This window comes from Drosophila bipectinata, chromosome 3L (assembly GCF_030179905.1).
Source record: "Drosophila bipectinata strain 14024-0381.07 chromosome 3L, DbipHiC1v2, whole genome shotgun sequence".
Classification (NCBI taxonomy): domain Eukaryota; kingdom Metazoa; phylum Arthropoda; class Insecta; order Diptera; family Drosophilidae; genus Drosophila; species Drosophila bipectinata.
Window position 1 is genome coordinate 15,306,764 of NC_091738.1, and position 21,322 is coordinate 15,328,085.

At 41.6% G+C, this 21,322-nt stretch overlaps 1 protein-coding gene across 3 annotated transcripts in view; it reads left to right on the forward strand.

Annotated features, from left to right (window-relative positions):
• The window catches only part of dpr6 (defective proboscis extension response 6), a 74,802-nt gene that overhangs the window by 23,477 nt on the left and 30,003 nt on the right, over nt 1-21,322 (forward strand). For all 3 annotated transcript variants that reach the window (XM_043214126.2, XM_043214124.2, XM_043214125.2), the window contains exons 3-4: nt 17,717-17,958; nt 21,086-21,296. In XM_043214126.2, coding sequence (XP_043070061.1) covers nt 17,717-17,958; nt 21,086-21,296 — 453 coding nt within the window. The remainder of the gene's footprint in view (nt 1-17,716; nt 17,959-21,085; nt 21,297-21,322) is intronic.

Consider the following 21,322-nt stretch of genomic DNA (forward strand, 5'->3'; position numbering starts at 1 on the left):
CCACACCAGGCCGCATCAGTCGTGCGCGTTGTCAGCAATTTTCCCGATTTCCGTATCCCGATTTCTGCAGGTATTTTGTGCGGTTTGCATATCATCTGCGAGTCCTCACAATACGTTTCGATTACGCATTCAAATCAAATTGTTGCCGCCGAGGTCGCATCAGGCAGGAAAATCCAAATATGAAACGCCTACGGATTTGTTAAGTTACACTGTACAATATTTTTTTATTGGACATTGGAGGCTGTACGATTTCATTGAAATTATAGACAAATCGAAACACACTCCTAGTTTTTTGGCGGTGTGTCCCCCTAGCTTCCGGTCGGTACTTTTCTATGTAATCCCACAGAGTGCATTCATGGAAAATGCACATTCCGCAGGTAACTCTAAAATCATCGCCGCATCCGCATCCCCATCCGCAACTGCATCTGCATCCGTATCCGCCTCAGGATATGCCCCGAATTGAAATACTTGCGAACGGGATTCGCATATTTCACAACTTAATTTAATGCATTTGCAATTGCATATTTTTGGTTGCGGTGGGCTGGCCAGAGAAGGAAAGCCTGGGACGACTGTATATCAACTAAATATTGTATACAAACTGTTCTGCAATTTGCTGATATTAATGTTGCAAATAAATTTTCTGGAAGCACTCAAACGTGAAATGCCAGTCAGCTACCCGCCGCTGCTCAAATATTTAATGAATATTAGTTCTCTTTGGCGATGCCTAGGTCTACTACTTTGTACTATATATTTACAACTTGCCTCCGGGCTCCGGTCGCTGGTCCTCGGTCTTCGGTCGTTGGTCTCCAGGATAACTGGTCCGTTCTGGCTTGCCACGGTTTTTGGATTTGCCTCTTTGCGGTTGTGCAACAAGGGGTCTGGGGCAGGAGGTATACAGTTAACGAGCTGCCTCGAGCCTCAAAACAGCGTGAAATGAGCAGATTTATATGCTTAATTTTTAGCATTTAGATAGAGCGAATTTTACGAGGCGGCGAGGGGCTGGGGAAAATCTTGGTAAATCACTTCAAAGATAAGCTGTACTTTCCTCTGATATAATACAATTTTGTTTACTGTGCAAGTGCCAGTGGGCTGCACTAAATTCTTGACCAGTTCTGTGGCTACAATTTCCTTTTCTGCACTAGTGGCCCCAAAATACTTGTAATTCGTATTCGAAACCCATAAATACCAGTGACTTGTGCAGTCCTGGTTTTCCTGCCAGCATTACAATTGTAAATAATTAGTGTATTCAATTACAACTTCATAACTCAGCTACAGAGCTGGGCGAGTCCTTGTGTTTGCCGTGTTATCCTTGCAATTAGCTCCACGCTCCACGATCCGGCCATGCATCTTGATTAAGCGGCGATTACACGTGCTGCAAATTGCTCCTGTTATGGCGTCTGACAGCTGTTCGCCGTTTGCTAGACGTTTGCCTGGATAATGGGATGCCTTCCCTAAGAGTCCTTGGGCCCGTGGGCAAATTACCCCTGATTGGCCTTAAATGCAGCCAAATGCGTACTATTGTCTGGATGCTAATCGAATGAATTCAGGGAATTAGGTCGGATTGCACATAACTCAGTGCGGGATCAACTTTAAATTCAATTGTTGCCGCACACAAAAGTTTGGCAAGCCGAATAAATGGATTCAAATGCATTTTAACAGATGTCAAATCACATAAAGGACTATGCCCGCTTAATGGCAAACAAATACAATTTATTTCCGGCCGAAAACAAAGCCAAATTGGATTTAAATGGGAAAAACACATTGAGGATTAGCCAGTGGCAAGTCTCTCTCAGGTTGCCTTTTATTTTTCACTTTCCTTTTGTCTCCGAAAGTTGCAATAAATGTTTCGGATTTTCCTAATAACACAATAAAATTGTTTGTATCTTAGTTTATTCAAATATTTATGCAAGGAAATATGGAAATTTGACTTTTATTTTGTATTTTTTCTTTATATCTGGTTTCTTGAATAAAAGTGAAAAATCTAAAGTTGCCACAAAGATGGCATTCCTGGCTTTGAAGCTCTTTTCCGAAAAATATTTAAACTTTGACAAGGCAAACGTAGAAAGGTTTTAATGCAACTTTAACTTACATTTATTTTTTTTTTATGTTTTGAATAAAGTTTGTTAACGACTCTACTTTCATTTTGAAAGCCAACTGCTACATTTTCATAAAATATGCAGCTAATTACATGTAAGTTACTTACAACTTGGAGGGGAAAACTCTACAAAAGCCATTGCCTTATAATACAATTTAATTACTGGAAAAATCACTGTCACAATGAGGCAGCCAGGGGAGTGGTGGTGAAAAATGCTTCATGTCAAATGGAGCACAACGGCAATAGTGCGTAAATCTCAGAGTCTTAAGTACCAGAATCTTCTAACCCCAATTGACAATGACAATTTTGCCGTCATTACGGTGGAGTCTGGGGACAGGAGGCAGGAGGCAGAAGGAACCTTTCTGCTTTTTGCTGGTGTGGCTGTTGACTCGTTGTGTGCGCAATTACAGAAATTAGCTTTCGTTTTTAATTTATTAGCGCCATTGTGCGTGCGCGTAATGGCGACAGGGGACAACCGACAACTGCCAGACGACAGACGACAGGACGAAGGACGACCCTCCAGCAGTCCTGCTAGCCAACCAGCGAGATCCTAGCAAATGTCTCCCACCATTTTCCATTTCCCATTTTCAGCCAATTTCCACACACAGAAAAATGTCAGTTAAAAATAACTTCTCGTCTGGGGAGAACCAGAAAGCGTATTACTTGATATAAAATACTAAGAATACATTTTAGAAAGGGGGAAATATCTCTCACCTCTTTGTGGAAATATTTCTAATAAATGGACTCCAAAATACTCCGAATTAAAATTACTTGAAACCATATTTTTCTTTCCCTGCAATAGCCTTACTTTGGCAACAACTCCTGTTCGAGGGTGTCCTGGCCCCCAACTAACGTATGGCAAGACAAATGCTCCTGGCTGCTGCCCGGGCAAATTAATGTGCATATAACTTACGCCTTTAGTCCAAAGGAGTGTCCTGGAGTGGCGGAGGTGGAACCATTAAGGTTGCAGCATTTGTTTGCCATGGTCGAGAACAGTTTCATGCATTTTAAAGCACCCAGTGTACCCTCTGCTAGATCCCTGCCAGACCTCTGCCAGCCATGGCCAATGAAGTGTGTGCAGGTTTTAAAAATTTCATGATGATTTAACAGGCTACACGGACGTCATCTGTGTGCCACACTCATAGTGCCATATATTGTGGCATATGCATATGAAAAAAGCCGAAAAATAAATGGCGAGTGTGCTGCCGTTGGTTAAAAGTTTTTGGTAAATATCCGCTCCACTGGCCAAGCCAATGGCCAAGATTTATTTACTCAACAGGCAAATTGCGCATAATTGAAAGAAAATATGTGAACAAAGCCCCAAGGCAATATACACTTTTCCCAGAACGTTGTTTTAATTATTTTGGAAAAAATATATAATTCTAAAATTTATCATGAAACCCAGTCAGCTCAGTGAACCATCCCGCCAGACTTGTATTAATAAATGTTGCAAACTTTTATATTTTGTACCTTGGGAGCGCCGCAATGTTTATTGTCATTAATTATTTTGCAAGAGGATAATAAACTTGCACGCCGTTGCGCATACGCAACGTGGTCCAGTACGTTCTTGTTAGCGGTCATCGAGGTTACCCGGCTGGTTGATGTTGGCTGGTTGGCTGGTCCTTGTAGCTGTTGCTGCTGCTGTGTGGCTAGCGTTAATAAAAAGCTCTCGTGTTTTCTGACTCTAAGGTGTCTATGAATCAGGAGGTCGTTGTCCGCTGTCAGTTGTACCTGGCGGTGTCTGGTGTTTGTGTTTCTTTTTGGCCACAAACTGCGCATTAGTGTGATTGCATAACATTTTCACAGAGAGTGGGAGTTGAAGGGGGGCGGACTATCCCAAAAAAAAAACAAGAAAGAAAAGCTAACTTCGGGCGGAGCCGAAGTTTATATACCCTTGCAGTTAAAACCGGATATATATCGCAAACATCGGATATAGTTGGCCGATCCTTATGGGAATAGGAATATATAATCCAATTTATTACAATACAAAATCTAAAAAAAGTCCCAAACTTCTATCTTCAAAAATACGAAAGTTGATATTTCTACCAAAAACCATTTCCGATCGTTCAGTTATATGGCAGCTATAAGATATAGTCGACCGATCGTTATGAAATTTGGTAGATCGGATTAACTGACCAAGAATATAATCTGTACCAAGTTCCAGCTTTCTATCTTTAAAAACACGAAAGTTGGGTCATTTCCGATCGTTCAGTTATATGACAGCTATAGGATATAGTCGGCCGATCCTTACGAAATTTGGCATGTCGTATTATTTTGCCAAAAATAGCGCTCGTGTAAAATTTGAACTCTCTAACTCTAAAAACACCGAAGTTATACCATTTCCGATCAATCAGTTATATGGCAGCTATAGGATATAGTCGGCCGATCCGGGCCGTTCCGACTTATATACTGCGTGCAAAGGAAAGAAGGGTGTGTGCAAAGTTTCAAGTCGATAGCTTTAAAACTGAGAGACTAGTTCGCGTAGAAACAGACAGACAGACGGACAGACGGACAGACGGACAGACGGACAGACGGACATGCTCATATCAACTCAGGAGGTGATCCTGATCAAGAATATATATACTTTATAGGGTCGGAGATGTCTCCTTCACTGCGTTGCACACTTTTGACCAAAATTATAATACCCTCTGCAAGGGTATAAAAACGGTAGAAATCCTCGAAACGAAACCGAACAAAGTCAGGCCAAATCCTTATGTATGTGCGCCGCATATGCAGCTGCTGTGGCTACGTGCAGGATTTCATCCTTTGCAGCCAGCAACACCTCCACACCCCCAACTAGGATCCTTCCCCTATCCGACTCCTTTTGGTTTCGCACAAAAGTTTGCACAACACCACAAATTCTCGCAAATTTCCAGCTGCCGGCTCATAGTTGGTGATAATTTAAGTCGGAAATGTTCAAGGAGCTATCCGCTTGCCTCCTCCCTTGCACCGTAAACCGTAAACCAAATCCAAATCCAAAGCCAGCGTTAAAAGCACAAGAAAAGTGCTACCTCCAGCTCTGTCCCCTCTGCCATGGCCCTGCCACAAATACAAACGTAAATTGCAATTACAACAAGTGCAATCGCAATTGCAACACGAATCCGAATCCGAACAGTAATCAAAGCCAAGCCAAGGCAAAAATGTGAGAATGCAATTATGGCCAAATACAGGGACAGGAATGAGAGGTTGAAGGGAATTGGGGAGGTGGTGTGTGGCCAAAGGGTTGCAGCTGCCATAAAGTAAATAAAAATACACAATTTCTTGGCACAGTCAGTCGTATAAGTTTACACACTCACACCAGAATGCTTCCGTTGCTGCCAGCAGTGTTGGCTGTCAAACAAACCGAAAATGAAATCATTGTCAATTCATAAAACTGAGCAAAAATGTTACAAATTGCATTTACATATGCTGCAGCCTTATGCCCACACACACACACAGACACTCGCAAATATTCTTGTGCATCCTGACACGCATACACAGATACATGCACTGACACAGGCACAGACATACGCACGTTTGGCCATTACAGCGTCCATTATGCTTCATTGCAAGAGGCGCCGCTTGACACATATAGGAAGAGATGCACTGAACAAAAATAGTAAATGAAATTATTATTGTTATACAACTTTCCATTTTTGATAGAAAGTCTTTTGAAACCACCCTTTAGCTTTACAAACAGATATTCTATATACTAGAAATAGTTACTGTTTTTCTCTCAGTACATTGGGTGGCTTGTTGGGCAGCAAGTGGCATTGCTGCTCTTCGGGCTAAGCCCCTGGCAGCCATGTCGTTTATTTAAGATGACAGCAGCAGCAGCAGAAGCCCCCCAAAAGCCCCAAAAGCACCGTTTTCCCCCCTCGATTTTTGGAAAAGTGTACAAAACATATTGCAGCTACTGTAACACAGTAGCTGCCACAGTATGCGTTTGGTTTATGCGATAAATACCCACATATTGTAAATCGGAGATTCATGAATAAAGGCAGCTTTTGCAAATAATTCATTTGCTTCGGGGCTATAAAAGTTGTCACCTATCCATAATCCCTTTGGAATTCGTTTGTTTAATAAATTCAGGAATGAATTTTACTTTTAAAACATATTGGTAGAGAATCGATTAACAAATTATTCATTAAATTCTGACTATAAATCGGATATTTTATTCATTGATATTTCCTCCTTGGGTTTTACAGAAATTTCTTATAATCACGTTTCAGTTTTCGTGAATCAACTAATCGCATAAACTTGCCTCATATTAATGGCATTTCGAGTGCTGCCGCCTGGGCGCTGACCTTGTTTTTGCCGCCTCGAGCGTAATTGACATTTATTAATTGGAAAACAATAATTCGCCTGCCAAAGTGCCAGACAGCCATTGCCCCCAGTCCTTGTTTTTTTGGATGCACGCCAAGTGGCATTCTTGCTTTCTTGTTGCAGGATGATTTATTTCCGAGTTCGAGCGATAACATGCTGCAATGGGCAGCTGGCTTGGCCAGTAATCAGTTATGCAGGCAGCGATTAAAGGCCGTCATCAGCAGCGAGCGCTGAAATATTCCGCCATCTGGGCCGGGTTCAGTATACTCGACTCGGTTGGTAAACGTATATATATTCCCCTGCTCCCCAACTCCCAACCAACCAACCAGCCTCTATATCTCTCGTCCCATTAAAAGCTGTCAAATTTTAATGTTTTACATGGCAGGCTCAAAGTGGCAGGCAACAGTACAGTGCAACATCATTATTATCATCATCAGCAGGGTCATCATCGCCGGCAGTTTTGGTCATGGCACCTGTCTTGTCTGACATACAGACATCTCCGTGTGCCCAGCCAGGCAGTAAACATTAAAAGCACATAGTTTTAATGAAACAGCAGCTACCAGATAACAGGTAGTAGTAGTAGGTTGCAAACTAGAAAATGTGGAAAGGCGGCAAGGTGGCGAAGATATCAAGTAGAGTAGTTGCTGCGTGTCCTTGTACTTGCCGCATGCCAAAACGGCACACGGGGCGTATGTGAAACGTGGTCCCAACACGCGATAAATTCATTAAAGAACTGCGAGCAGCTCCGAAATCTGGCTGCCTAGTCCCGTGGGGCAATGCAAAATAATGTAGAGGCACGGAAGAAAATAAATAGTGGAAAAAAATAAAACAAACAAAAATGATAAAAAGGAAAATTTACTGTCATTATTTTAACACTAAAGTTTTCTAAGTTTAAAGAGTGAAGAAAAATAAAAGTTAAAGAAATATTTTATCATTAAAAGGTGATAAATTATTTTCATTATCTACTTTTAGTAGGAAATACATGTTTTAGTTAAATTATATAATATTATTTTCAGTGTAGCTTTTTTCATACCCTTTTGGGCAGTGAGCAGTGAGCTGCGAAGCGCACACGTTTATAGATTAACACATTTTTACTGCTGAATGTACTAATAAGGCAAACATTACCACTTTGAGTTGCCCCCGAGAGAGACCCTCGGCCATAGTCAGCACCAGCACCAGCATCAGTGGCAGGATCCGCAACAGGAGATGGGTATGGTTACCCCTGGAAAGCGGATCCAGGAGGCCCTATCTCGTACGACGGCAAACACAGAAAAGCTCGTACATAAGCACGTGTGTGTACTTTTGAAATTTATAACACAACACGTTGAATGTTAAGGAAAGAAACGGGAAATGGGCCCCAGGACCAGGACCACGACCAGGAACAGGAACAGGAGAAGGTAACACTGCACGAAGTCAGGTGAAGAAAAATGTGAGCAAACAGCCAGAAAAACAAAGCAAAATAAGGTAGCAAAAAGTGTATTTCATTCAGAGACTCTCGTGAGACTCAGTTCGCCCAGACAGCCAGCCAGTTAAATGGCAAGTCCTCTGGGAGTCGATACTCTTTTGCTCCTCCCCATTTTTGGGCTTATCCTACCAGGTAGTCCTGCCATTAAACTTCGGTTCATGTTCGCCGTGATTTTGGCCCGGTAGTCGCTTTCAGTGGGAATGCACACACATGCTCCAGGTCCCGTGGTTCTGAATTCTTGTTCCCGATTGGAGACTGCCTCTAGGATTTTTGCCTCCAGGATTCTTGCTGCAGCGCGTGCCAGGCACTGGCAGCTGCTGCCCGTCATCGATGGCGATGGACTACGGCAGCTAAAAGGTATCAGATCCGGAGGGACAGGCTACCAAAATGCACCGAGAAATACTTTATAATAATAAATTGAAACAAATGACCTTTAATGACCTGGATGGCTGAGGTTTTTTTTTCGTTTTTATAAAAGAATAACCAACTCAGATATTTTATATACTTTTTCTTTATTAAATTTTTCTCTCTGTGCATAAATCAACTCCCACTGAAAACCGTGGCTTGACTTGTAATTACCCCTGCATTGTGGACTTTTATTTTCTTTGTTAAGGACTCCTGGGAGCACACTGCACCTGACGTCGATTGAATTACTGTTAAAATATTATCGGATAGGTCCTTGCCTTTTTGGCGCTGACTTATCAGCTGGTGGTAGAAAAAAATTATTCCAGGGACCTCTTTGGCAAAAACAAGGAGAAGTGGAGCAGGATAATGACTGCACCTGGCCAGTTAGATTTAGTCAAGTAGAAAATTAACAAGACATTAGAGAAGGCAAAAACAAACAGGTTCATGTTCTTTCAAATGTTTAGGACACATTTAAACACAATAAATAATCTTTTTTCTAAATTTCAATTTAAACAAGAAAGAAAAACCCTTGCGATGAAGATGGAATGTTTAAAGCAAATATCGCATATAGTAGGCCGATTCTTATTAGAATTTTATTATAAAACAAATTTATTAGAATAAAAAATTTTAAAAGAAGCGCCAAACCATATCTTCCCCAATTCTCATCCGATTCTCAACCTTAAACGATTTTTGCATCGATTCTCAACCATTCTCCGGAGACAAAATAGTTTTTAGATGCATGCCCATTTTCTCAGCTCGAAAACTGAGAGGCTAGTTTGCAAAGGTACAAACAGACAGACGGACAGAGGGCCATGTTTATATCAATTTTACCAATATTATAATACCCTCTGCTAGGGTATAATTAGTCATATAGCAACATTGTTTTTGTTACTGTTATGTTTCCACATAATCATAAGTTATAAAAATGCACAAAAAGCCATCGTAAATTATTGAAACTATTCAATTTGGCGGCAACGAGCTTGCGCAAAGCCATAAAATGGTTAAATGCTGTCATTTCAATGCACTTCACGCAATAAACAAAAGGAGCATCAAATGAGCACCGAAACAAAACGACAGCCACTATAAATTGAAAATTTCAAACAATAAAACATTCGAAGCCAGCAGAGTGAACGTTTTTTGTGGGTGTGGCTGAGTGGCAGGATAGCGGGATGCCTGGCTGCCAGGATGGCTGGGAAATGGAGAGAGCTGCTCATCAATGCAATCATGCACGCATAAAAATCCCAATTTAATTCAATCAGTTCGTGTATGTGCGGCACCCATTTTTTTTTTTTTTTGCTGTTAGTCTTTCTTTGAGGTAAACCCACTCAACGGAATACAAATTGCTGGCAACGAACTTAAGACGGGACCAGCCCGTCATCCATAAAGGACGAAAAGGATGCGTTGTTGGAGCTGCAGATGAAGGAATTTCTCTCGTGTCGCAGTAGAAATTGTCTGATGAATTTCTTCAATTCAAAACGTGACTGACGCAATGATTGTGCACGTTCCTTCTCGTCCTACCATCGGTCTATAACTAAGTGCCACTATGTAAGTGAATAACTGTCACTGCACAGATCCTGGCTTCGTCCTTTCTACGTCATCGTACGGATTTCTCATCTGCAGAGATGTCATTTTTATTTTGGCTTTTTTCAAGCCAACAGGATTTCATATGGAAGATGATGTACTGTTTGAGAAACTTGAAAACAGATATATTTTTATTTCCTTTTTTAAAAGCATTTATTTAATTATGAAAATATTTTTAAGATAAATATTAAATCCATCTGAAAGATCCTATATAAATTTAGATCTTTGAGATGGTCCCCATTTTTTTGGTTTACTTTCATCCTTGATAGACCTACATAGTTCTTTGTGGTATCCTGGTACCTGGCAGCACTGCTCTTCGTGTGTGCATGATTGAGATTTCTTGATGGACAGACAGACATGATGGGAGACATGGCTAAGCATGCCATAGTTGGCACTTTTAAGTCATTTGCTACGTTTTAACTCAATTCGAAATGCGGCCATCAACCAGAGGGGCACTCAATCAAACTTGAAGCCAGAGCAGTAAGTGGAACTTGCAGGCCATACGCGTACGGCAAACAAGTTAACTAACCACCCAGCCACCGCCTGCCTCTCTAAGCCACATGCATATGGAATAGCTGGCAGAAGGGCAAAAAAAAAAAAGAAAGCATCAAAAAGCAAAAAACCAGGAAAAGCAGGAGTTCTTAAAGCCCCAAATCTCTAGTGCGACGGCAGCACGTTTTGTGGATCTGCCATCGAATTCGTGATGGCCAAAAGTGGAGCTTTTGCTGAGCCATTACTCCCGGCCCAAAGACCAGAAAAAGCGGTGACACTTTTTATAATGTTTTTTAACGCCCTCAGCTAGAAGAGCTTTTGGTTCGACTTTAGTCGGCACATTGATTCCGAAATTTGTTTTGTTGCTCTTGCCTGAATGGCTGAATGCCTGACTGCCTGACTGCCAGCCTGCCAGATTTTGAATTATTTAAAAATGATTTATTACATGTTTGTTTGCACTTTGCCATGCGGTTGCCAGTAGCAGCTGTGCCGCCTCACAGTGGCATAAAATATGCGAAAAGGGGCATGCACTTTTCAAGCCCAAAATTGTTGGCGAGTCATCGGTGCGACGGAGTTTAGATGCCACATAGTAACACTGTGTGTGTGAGGGTGTGTGTCTCTGTGTGTTAAATATTACAGTGGATGCAACGATAAAAGAAACAACAAGCCCGAAGCTGAGCAAATCTATTGTGTTTTCATTTGAATTTAATATTTTATTGCGACGGCAACAACAGCAATTGCAATTGCAATCCAGTTTGCCTTTTGCGGTTTGGCGCCAACTGTAAATATACATCCATATGCCCTTTCATCCTTTTTGGGACAAAAACAACGAGTCTACGAGTACGAGGATGTGTTGTGACATGTCACAGCCATATCTTCAATTAAAATGTCTACATTGTGGTTTCCCGTTTGCTGCAGTTGGGGCTCTGAGGAAAAAATGGCCACCGGAAATGGCAAAGATTGCTTAACCGACATCCATCAGGTCGCTCGTTGTTGCTCCCAGCTGCTGATTGATTAAGTTGCATGCATTATGCAAAGACCGCACAACACCTGGCCAATCTGAGTCGAAGGATACGGATCGGGCATAAAAGCAACGGCATTTGCCCGAGAGCAGCGTCAATAAATTGCGACTTAAATTGCCGGCTGTCAGTGCGGAGCGGAAGACCATAAATTTAAATTGAATGAACGAACCCAAAAATTAACACACGCAATTAAAATTCTCCAACAGAATGGCCAAATCCATGGCCCAGTGACATTGTCCTCGTCAGGCTGCCTTTTTTTTAAAGGCCCCAAAAACTTGGGCCCAAGGCCATGGCTGACCCTTTTCCAAGTCATTGAATAGATTCCTTCCAAGCACACATACTAGCACACACGAACGCCCCTGAAAAGGGACAGAGGGCGTGGCCAGGCGACCGCCATTAAGACGGAAAGGCATTACACATTCTGATTGGAAAATCTATGATGATCATTAATAAAATCGAGACTAGTTGAAAATGCCAAACAATAACAGACGACAATGGGCAGGCTCTAATCAAGGCCTTGGCAGGCAAATTGTTGTCCCAAAACAAAACCTAACTAGGCCAGAGATTTTGAATTTATGTGACAATATTGCAGGCAAAAAAAATATTTTGGAAGTTGTTCATCAAAAAGAGACAGACTGAAAAATAAATGTTGTATAAAATATTAAAAATGGAACAATTTCTCATTCATTTAGTTATTATTTTTCTAAGTGTCTTAGCAAGTTAGCTTAGATTGTGCTTTATGTTAGTAGCTGCATGCTTTTATGCGTTCAACTTTAGCCCGACAAATATTGTTTTAATATCTGCTCAGACTCCGTTTTAGCCATCCTGGTTGTTTTTGTGAATGCCACGAGAATGCTGCTACTTGGGCTTCAGTTTTCGTTGTTTTTATTGTTCCCCGGTATGTTGTTGTTTTTCACTCTGGCCAAACTTTGAGCGGCAAACAATGCTTCATTATAAGCTTCAGCATGGGCCAGAGGTGATAAGCCATGCCAGCTCCAGATACACCAGCACCAGCAAGCGGGCCCAAAACCAGAGCCAGGACACATCCCGGCCAACTTCTTGTATAAACTTCACTTTATGCTTTCGGCTTTCAATGCCCAAAAACATGGCCATATACCCAAGTACGTGTATATATAGAACACACACTCCGGTACACACACGCTTCTTTTAACTTATTCACATGCCATTTGCTTGTGCTTTGTATGAATTTTACGAATATTTCATAACAAGAATTATGCTTGTGTCTAAGCCGGTGAGTAAATGGCTGTATATACGAGTTGTTGGCCTGGTCCTGTTGTCGTGTCGTATCGCATGTTTTGTCATACGAAGTGGCTATGCAAAGACAAACAAGCCGGAACAAAAATGTTGTCAATCAGGGCTGGAGATAACCGGAGACAAAGGCGTAACCGGCCGGATGGTAAACCCTTTAAATTGCCTCAGACAACTGGGATGAGTGTCTCCTGTGTACACCGGTCCTGTGTTTCTCCCGAAACAAATTAAGTGGAACCATTCAAAATTCTTCATATACGAACTATTTCCTTTGGCGACAGGCCACATCTATTTTTCATAGCATACTTTTCCGGGCAAGCACTCACTGCAACTTGTAAAGGAAAAATTCTTATTCAACTTTGTTGGTTTTCTTTAAATATTCGTATAATACCTTTTATATTTCTTTAAAGTTTTAAAGTGGATTTACCACGAAAAATTCCAAGACAAACATGTGCAATTAGTGCCATCATAAATTTTCAATAACCAATTAATGGGGTCAACTCGTATATCCTTAATAAGTTGGGTAAGCATCCTTTCATTATGTTCCCATTCGATTGCCTTAATTTTTCCTTCATGACTGCGCCTCGGGTGAAATCGTGTGAGCAATTAAGCTGCTCCCGATTGACGCTAATTAATGAACAGCATTAAAAATTATTATGTGTGAAGCAAAAGAAGCAGTGCCGCAAATATGACAGCCTTTTCAAGGGGCTGCCACGATTGCCACGCCCACCCCAGACATACACAGGGCACACAATTTCAATTTTCGTTCCATGTAATTTTCGTTGATAATTTATATGCACGACGGCAGGCGGTATAGAAGACACACCTCCATCTCCATCTCCACCTTCGGTCTCCCTTTTCCGACCAGGGAGATGTGAAATGTGCAGAGTGCGGGATGAAATAAATTTTGCAGCATCATTTAAGCTTAATTAAGACGCCCAGCCGCAGGCGATGATGGCCAGGAGATCCAAAGGCGCCACAAAAGCCTCCATTGCACCGTGCCCGACATAAATAAATGAGTGACTGAGTGGCAGAGTGGTTTGGTGGTTCAATTGGGTGGCTGAGTGGTGGCCGCGTGCATATTCGAGGGCCAACCATCGGCCATGTCTATTTGATTTCCAGCCAACTCACGATTCCACGCATTAAATCGCTTAGACAATGTCAGAGGGCATCATTACTCAAAGCAGAAGGCTGGCAGGCCACGTTCAATCCCCGTCCGATTGCCCTCGTCATCTCAAATGAGTGGTGCGATAAAGCAGTTAAAAAGGCTGTTACACTGCAACAAAAAGGTATGCAAAAATATTGAGAAAAGTTATACCAACAAAACTAAAAGAGATTAAGAGAAATATATATTCTTATTCTACACATTTTTTTCCACTTTATGTGGCCCCAAGAAAATGGCTTAGAGAGGGAGCGAGTGAGACTAGAAGTAACTCGATTCCCGGCCAATGTTGATTTTTAATTACTGAGCAGCTCAGGCAAAAGGCAACGAAATGTAACGATATTTACTATGAAATTCAATGCCATTAAACACAATTAAGTGCGTCAGGGAGAAGGAAGGCTGCTCCACCTCCTTCCTCGAAACAGAAAACCGACATAAGCAGACAATTAGCCGGGGCGGTGTTCGTGGCTAAAATTCATTGAGCCACCGGTTCAAAGTGTTGCACATTACGCATCATTTCAGTCGACTTTCAGGACCTGTACAGGTCCCTTTTACATATATCCCTGTGTCTCTGCTCCGCGGAAAAGCCAGCTGGCGGGCGGAATGGCAAAACAAAATGGGCGAAGCTGGAAGTGGAGCTGGAAAAAATGCCGAAACAAAAGCGTGAAAATTGCAAAAGTTTTCTTAATTGCTCCACGCGGCTCGTCAACGTTGTCGAAAATTAAGGGCAAATATGCAAAGTCATTGTGTGGAATGGAGTGTGCCGCGGGGTTGTGTGTGATGGGGCTAGGGTTGGGAAGGGCGTGGAATGGCCCAAGCCCACGTAATGATTGGGAGTCCGGAGTCTCCCACTCGCACAGGAGGGTGAAAAAAAAGGCAAGTGGTTCGCACCCTCTTCCACACATGCAGGTTTCCCAGGACCCTTAAATGAGTCGCATTCGGTGTCGGCAATCGAATCCACTTTTAAAACTCCTTCGAATCCTTTTTTACAAGCACAGGTTGGTTCAATGGAGAAGAAAATAAGAAGTCTTTAATAAAATATGATGGTTTGCAAAATTTAACATTGAAACATATTATTTTTATAACCAATACTAACTATGTATAAACTGTGAGCTTTTCTACTTATGCAACAAAATATTTGAATAATCCATGGGAACTAATAGGCAAATAAAAAACACTGAATACGACACATTCGACATCAAAGTTGTTTGTACTTTTGGATTTATTTGAATTTATTTGAAACTTTTAGTTCGATTTAACTTCAGCAACGAGAGCACAAACTATGTCATGTTTTATTGAAAAATTGTTGGGCGGTGTGCTTTAAAAACCCATTAAATAAAATATTTTTGATGTGGACAGAGCTTGCATTGTTTCAGCAGCTTAATCAAAATTGTAAATTGTATAGAATATTTTGAATTTAGAGTTACTCATTGTTTTAAATTGAAAATGTGTCAATTGCACACTCGAATGTGTTCAAGTATGGGGTTTCGCATTATAATTAAACCCAAAAGTTGTTTACATCGTCTTGTGGGCGGATTCTGGGTAGGAAAGCAACATTAACTTGAGTGCATTTGGCAAACCACTAAGTTGAGCAGCAACAAATGCGTAAATGTCCTTCCCAGTGAAAGGATGCTGCAGCATCCTGCCAGTCAGACAGCCAGCCAGCCAACCAGCTGGCTGAGTGGTGACAGTGCACTATAGGAAATTTTTCAGGCCAAAAACCATTTTTTGAAAGTTAAAAGATTAAAATAATTTTAACTGCATATCATTCACAATAGATTAATTTTTAATGTTGCATACCAGAAATTTTCATAGATGGCGCCACTGCGAAGAAATCAGCTGTTAAAAACAGCTGTTGATGTTAACATTTACATGAGCTTAGAATTTACGATTTTTTGGTGCCATTTTAAAAACGCGAATACTGAAAATTTGATGGACAAAATCAAAAGTTTTGAAATGAATACTTTTCAATGTGGTTTGTATTATGTGTTCGTATATGTGAAGTGTCCAAAAAGCTTGTGTTGTCTTTTTAATAAAGTGAAAATGTAAGTAGTCTAGCAAAAGAAATTTTTAGAAAAAAATCACATTTTTAAAAAGAGATTTAAACCAAGTCTGGCCGAGTCGGACAATGTAATTTAGTCCATGTTGTAGATTGTTTAATTTTCTTCAAATGAGTGAAATATGAATATGCCCTTTTATGCACTTTCGAAGAAATTCATAATTTAAGTAGGCAACCTCAATACCTTGAATGTAAATCTGTTAGCTGTGAGACTAGTGCAAAACCGAACAGTTAGCATGTTATTTTTAAATAGGGGGCAGTGCCACGCCCACAATTTTTTCATTTCTGAGTTCTTTTGACCATATAAACTCAAATCAAAAATCAAAATTTAAATATCTTGCATAGTTTTTGAGTTAGAATGTGTTTCTTAAAAAGTGGGCGGTGCCACGCCCACATTTTTTTTAAATTTTAAATCTATTGACCATGTGAACTCAAATCAAAAATCAGAACTTAAATATTTTGTTTCGTTCTTGAGATATTATTTTTGGCCAGAAAAAGTGGTCAAATTTCCTATAGTGCAGTGGATGCTGGTGTTTCCAGTAAATGCCAATTGCAAGGGAATCGTTTAAATTAAATGCCACATTTACATTCACATTTGCATTCACTCAAAATTGTCCGCATTAAGCATATTGAGCTTACGGCCACGCCCCGTTTTTGCTCACTTTTGGGATGAAAATGGCGAGATTTTCCAGCTGCAGCAGCAATAGCCGCCTTTTGTTTAATGAAGCCGAAGTTGAGGGGCGTGCATGTGGAAAAACAGTTTTCGAATGAATGCAAGTTTTAATCCTTGAAATATGATTTGAGTGCAAATATTTTGCATAACCATGAGCTCGACAGTGAAAAGGGTTGGCCGGGTGCAAAAAACGCAAGGAGAAAGGCGCAGGGAATCCTTGCGGTTGCCATATGTGCTTTTGTGTGTGTGAGCAGTGACACAATTCCACCAGCTATGTGCGTCTGTGTTAGTGCGGGATGGGGCGACGTTAGGGTGTTTGTGTGTGCACTTGTTCTTGCCAACCGCAAACACTTCAGTCGCTTGAATGTTGCCCCCTCAACCCACAACCCTTGCCACTTTCCTTGCCACAACACCCTCCTGTTCGCCAAGTTTCTACCGAAGAGCTAGAGCCACAGGATCCAGTTGTAGATTCATTTCCCCAGTGCACAGTCTCACAAAAATGTTTGATTTAAAACCTAGGAGAATAATACACAAATTTCTAGTGTGTCATAATAATGAAATAAAGAATATTTAGATATAAAATTGTCCCTTAATTCATTTAAATTTCAAAACAAAAGTCTGAGGATTAAATTAAACAAAACAAGTTCCACGGTACCTCTGCTGACAGGATGTACGACTTTAAAAATGCATTTACTGAGAGGCCCCTTCGGACATCGTTCAAATTGAATGTTAAAGGCTCACAGGCCTAATTCCAATGGCCGGGGGCCACTTGGACACATTCACCTTCGACCACAGGACACAGAGTAGTACGGCTCGGGGCACTTTTAATGAGCGGGTCCTGAATGTAATGGACCCAATGACATACATACATATATGTAGTGCATCGGAGAAGAGTGTAATTCTGGGTGAGAAAGCACCGCAGTGGGTAGATGAATGAATGTAAATGTCATTTTGCACGCCACACAAATTTCTTGCCAATAGCTGCACTTTGGGTTTTTAATATTTTTGCGGTGAGCTGCACAAAGATAAAAGGTTCTCTTTCCATATCATCCCACTTCACTCTAAAATTTGCATATATGCATGTGTCGGGGTGTTAGGTGTCTATTTGCAGGATTTTTTGACTTTGTACCCAGCAACCGAATCGAAAATTTCATTTCTCGCCTCGGCATTGTGCTCTCCTCGTTTCAGACATGACAAATGCCGGTGTGCAGGGACCCATCGAGGGATACAATTCACTGGACGAGCTACTGACAACCACACAGTCGGTGGGGCAGGCGGCCCTCTTTCAGCCCACCACGCCTACCGCCGCCTACACGCACCCCAAGTGGATGGAGCCCTACTTCGATCCCTCGACTCCGCGCAATGTCACCGCCCTAATGGGCAAGTCGGCCTACCTGAGCTGCCGTGTGCGCAATTTGGCCAACAAAACGGTGAGTTTTTAGGCTCACAGAGTCTGCACTTTAAAAATCAAAATAAAAATATTGTCATTTTATAGTCCTTGATGTTCCCGTATTTTTTCAGTTCATGGAATAATTTTCTTTCAGTGTTTTTGGTGGAAAATGTTTTTTGGGGAAAGCTGTTGGGGTTAACAGCGAACTCGTGTCGAAAACTTTGTTGTCGTGCGTGACGACATTGACTAGCCTTACCATTAAAGTTTCTTCCAACTTTTGCTTATTCTCCATGCGCGAAATCTTTTTTTTTTCATTTTTAATTTTTTTGTCCTTGTCCTGGCTTGATTTCTTTGCTGATTTCCTAACCTGGTCGTCGACATGGAGGCATAGACCAGAAATGTAATTCCCCTAGCATGACGATGAAATTTTTAATTAGTTCTCTAGTCCCCCCGACCGATGTTGTTTGGCTTTGTGGTGAAGCGACTTTCAAGTTTGGCACTAAGTTGTTTTTGTCTTCGGGAAATTTAGCAATTTCTTCTTTTTTTTCCCCGTTTTTTTTGTTTTTGTTTCCTCCTCCTGGATGATGTTGTTGTTTTGCAATTGTTTCCTCTGTTTATCTGCTTTAATTGCTCCCTTTTCCCCGTTTTTATTTTCGGGTCGAAGGGCAAAGGTCGGCCGTAGGCAACCTGCTGCTCCTTCAGCTTAATCTTTGGAGCTTCCTGCTGTCACAAGCAGACAGCATTAAGATTCAAAAATATATTTGAAAAACAAAATATGAAAAACATGTGCCGGCACTGAGGAAAAAGTTTCTCCAAATATACAAGGAACTGAATTTTAAAAATAATTATAATTTTATACCTTTTTCAGGAAATATTAAGATTATTTTTCTTAGAATAAGCAGGGAAGCTTTAATTTTCTTTTCGGTGTAGAAACGTTTTGCTAACATTTTGTAGCATTTACTTAGGAACGGGGAACCCAGCTGGCACACCCTTTAAATGTGTTTAATGAAATGTATAATTGTCAAAAGTGACAGGAGACGGAAGCTTGGGGATGGATAAAAATTTTTTAATATGCCCGACAGATAGGTTCATGAATAATTAGGCGGCACAAGGGGCAAAAAAGCGATTAATAAGGACGCCACACGTCCTGAGCCTGGGCCCCTGAGGAGTGATTCTCCATTTCCTCAAATTTGCATACAGATGCTCGCCACTCACTACCGCTACCAGGATCCTCATTCTCCCAGTTTTCAGTGTGAAAAACCCGAGGCTCAAATGCCAAAAACCAACAAACTTTCAACACGCTCGCGAGTACTTGACACAAATGCACCACCAGGAAGTGGATGCCGCTAGAAGGGAGAACGAGCACCAGAATGAGAATGGAATGGCATGGCATGGAGATGTGAATCGGATGCGGATGGCGTTGCAGGATGCCGTTTGCAGGCGCAACTTTTAATTTCTTGCCAAACAAAAGAGAAACGAGTGCCAGTCCAAGCTCAAACACACACACACACACACATGGAATAGAGGAACTAACACACACATACATCAACTGTTCAACCTCAAGTGGGCGCGCCTTTTTGAACCACGCCCCCCGCTCAGCTTTCACCCAGCACTTTCAATTGCATTTGAGCGCGAAATTATTTAAACAATTTCATGAAATTGCTCTCGCCGCACGCGTCAACAGCACTTGGCTCTCAGTCCGAGTTGCACGAACCCGAAAAGTTGCACCGCCACACCACAGCAGGGCATCCTGCTGCACCCACTTGGCACCACCACCGCCATCGTCCCAGCTCGCCTCACTCGCCCTAGTGGCTCAGTGGCTCCTGCAACAGGGCTGGACTTGCAACTTGAAGCGGAATGTCGAGTTGTTGTGTTGCTGCTTTTGCTGTTACTGATGTTCGGGCACTGAGAAAAAATGTATACACTTTTGGTGACTTTGATTCAAAGAGTGTTTCAAAGCTTGTATATATCAGAGTCTGTATAGTTAATATTTTAAACATAAGTTTTTGTAAGAAAACCCCACACTAACGTTACCAAATTGGTTGTACAAATTGGATTGCCTGTTTTCTCCCTGTTCATATTGAGGAGGCGTTTCTGCTAATATGGGCGGGATCTGGTGGCAAGGGGTGGGTCCTGTAAAGGATTCTCCATTACGGCACCGCATGCAACACAGCGTGCACTTGTTAATTACGCTTTAATTTGTTGCGTAAAAGGTTTGTTTAATGGCAGCGTTGTCGCTGCGAGAGTTGTCAAAAGTGCGAACGCCATGTTTTTCTCACTTTTATGCACTTTCGTCCTGGTTGCTGCACGGGGAATCTAACACACATGAACCCTTTACCTTGCGATACTCTCTGTTCCCACGCAAACACCCACCACCCCCATCCAAAAAATAAAAGAAAAAGGACACCCGTACCGAGTCCTTATGGAGGCGCTATTGTTGGAAGCGGCTCTCGAAAGTATGCAACAACATTTCGTATAATTAAACGCACGCACGCATCGTTGTGGCAGTTCCTTTTGGCCATGTTAGTACGTATACTTATATATGGTTAGGAAGAGGAGTGGAGTGTGTGTGGGAGGGTGCCCGCCTGGCTGTCAAGTGCGATAATTTTGCATTTACATTTGACTTAATAAGTTTGCATAAGCCGGCGGTGCCAGCTTACAAAGTTATCTCTGTGCACCGCAAACTACTTAAAAAGTTTGCGATAATTAAGCAAAGCCAAAACAACTCGAGCACGACCAGCAACAGCATCCTTAGAGTTTCAAATCCCCAAGATTTTCTGCCAAAATATTTTTCAGTGCGTCACACATTGCTCATACGTCACGTATGCCAAAAAAATAAAAAATACAGAGAAGCAACAAATACAAAAAGTTTTTATCGCCTTTTCCACGGCATCATGGCATTATCTCCATGAAAGTCTGGGAGTTTTATTCGATTTTAATGGCATGATGTCGGCAATCTATTTTCAATTGCTGCATTTTTAATGAGCCAGACGTTGGCCTTAAATAGAGAAGATGGTGTATAATTTTAAAAAGGTTTAATACACACTTTCTACAATTATTTAAAGGTATTAATTAGAATTAGTATAGCTTGAAAACAATAAACAAATATTAAAATAGAAACAAACAATAAACTTTAATGGCTTTCGTTTGGTTGGCTCCTTTTGCAGGTGTCCTGGATCCGGCATCGTGACATACACATCCTGACCGTCGGCTCGTACACCTACACCTCGGACCAGCGGTTCCAGGCCACCCACCACCAGGACACTGACGACTGGACCCTCCAGATAAAGTGGGCCCAGAAGCGGGACGCCGGGATGTACGAGTGCCAGATATCAACGCAGCCGGTCCGCAGCTATTTCGTTCGCCTCAATGTAGTCGGTGAGTATTCGGTGGGATTCCGATTC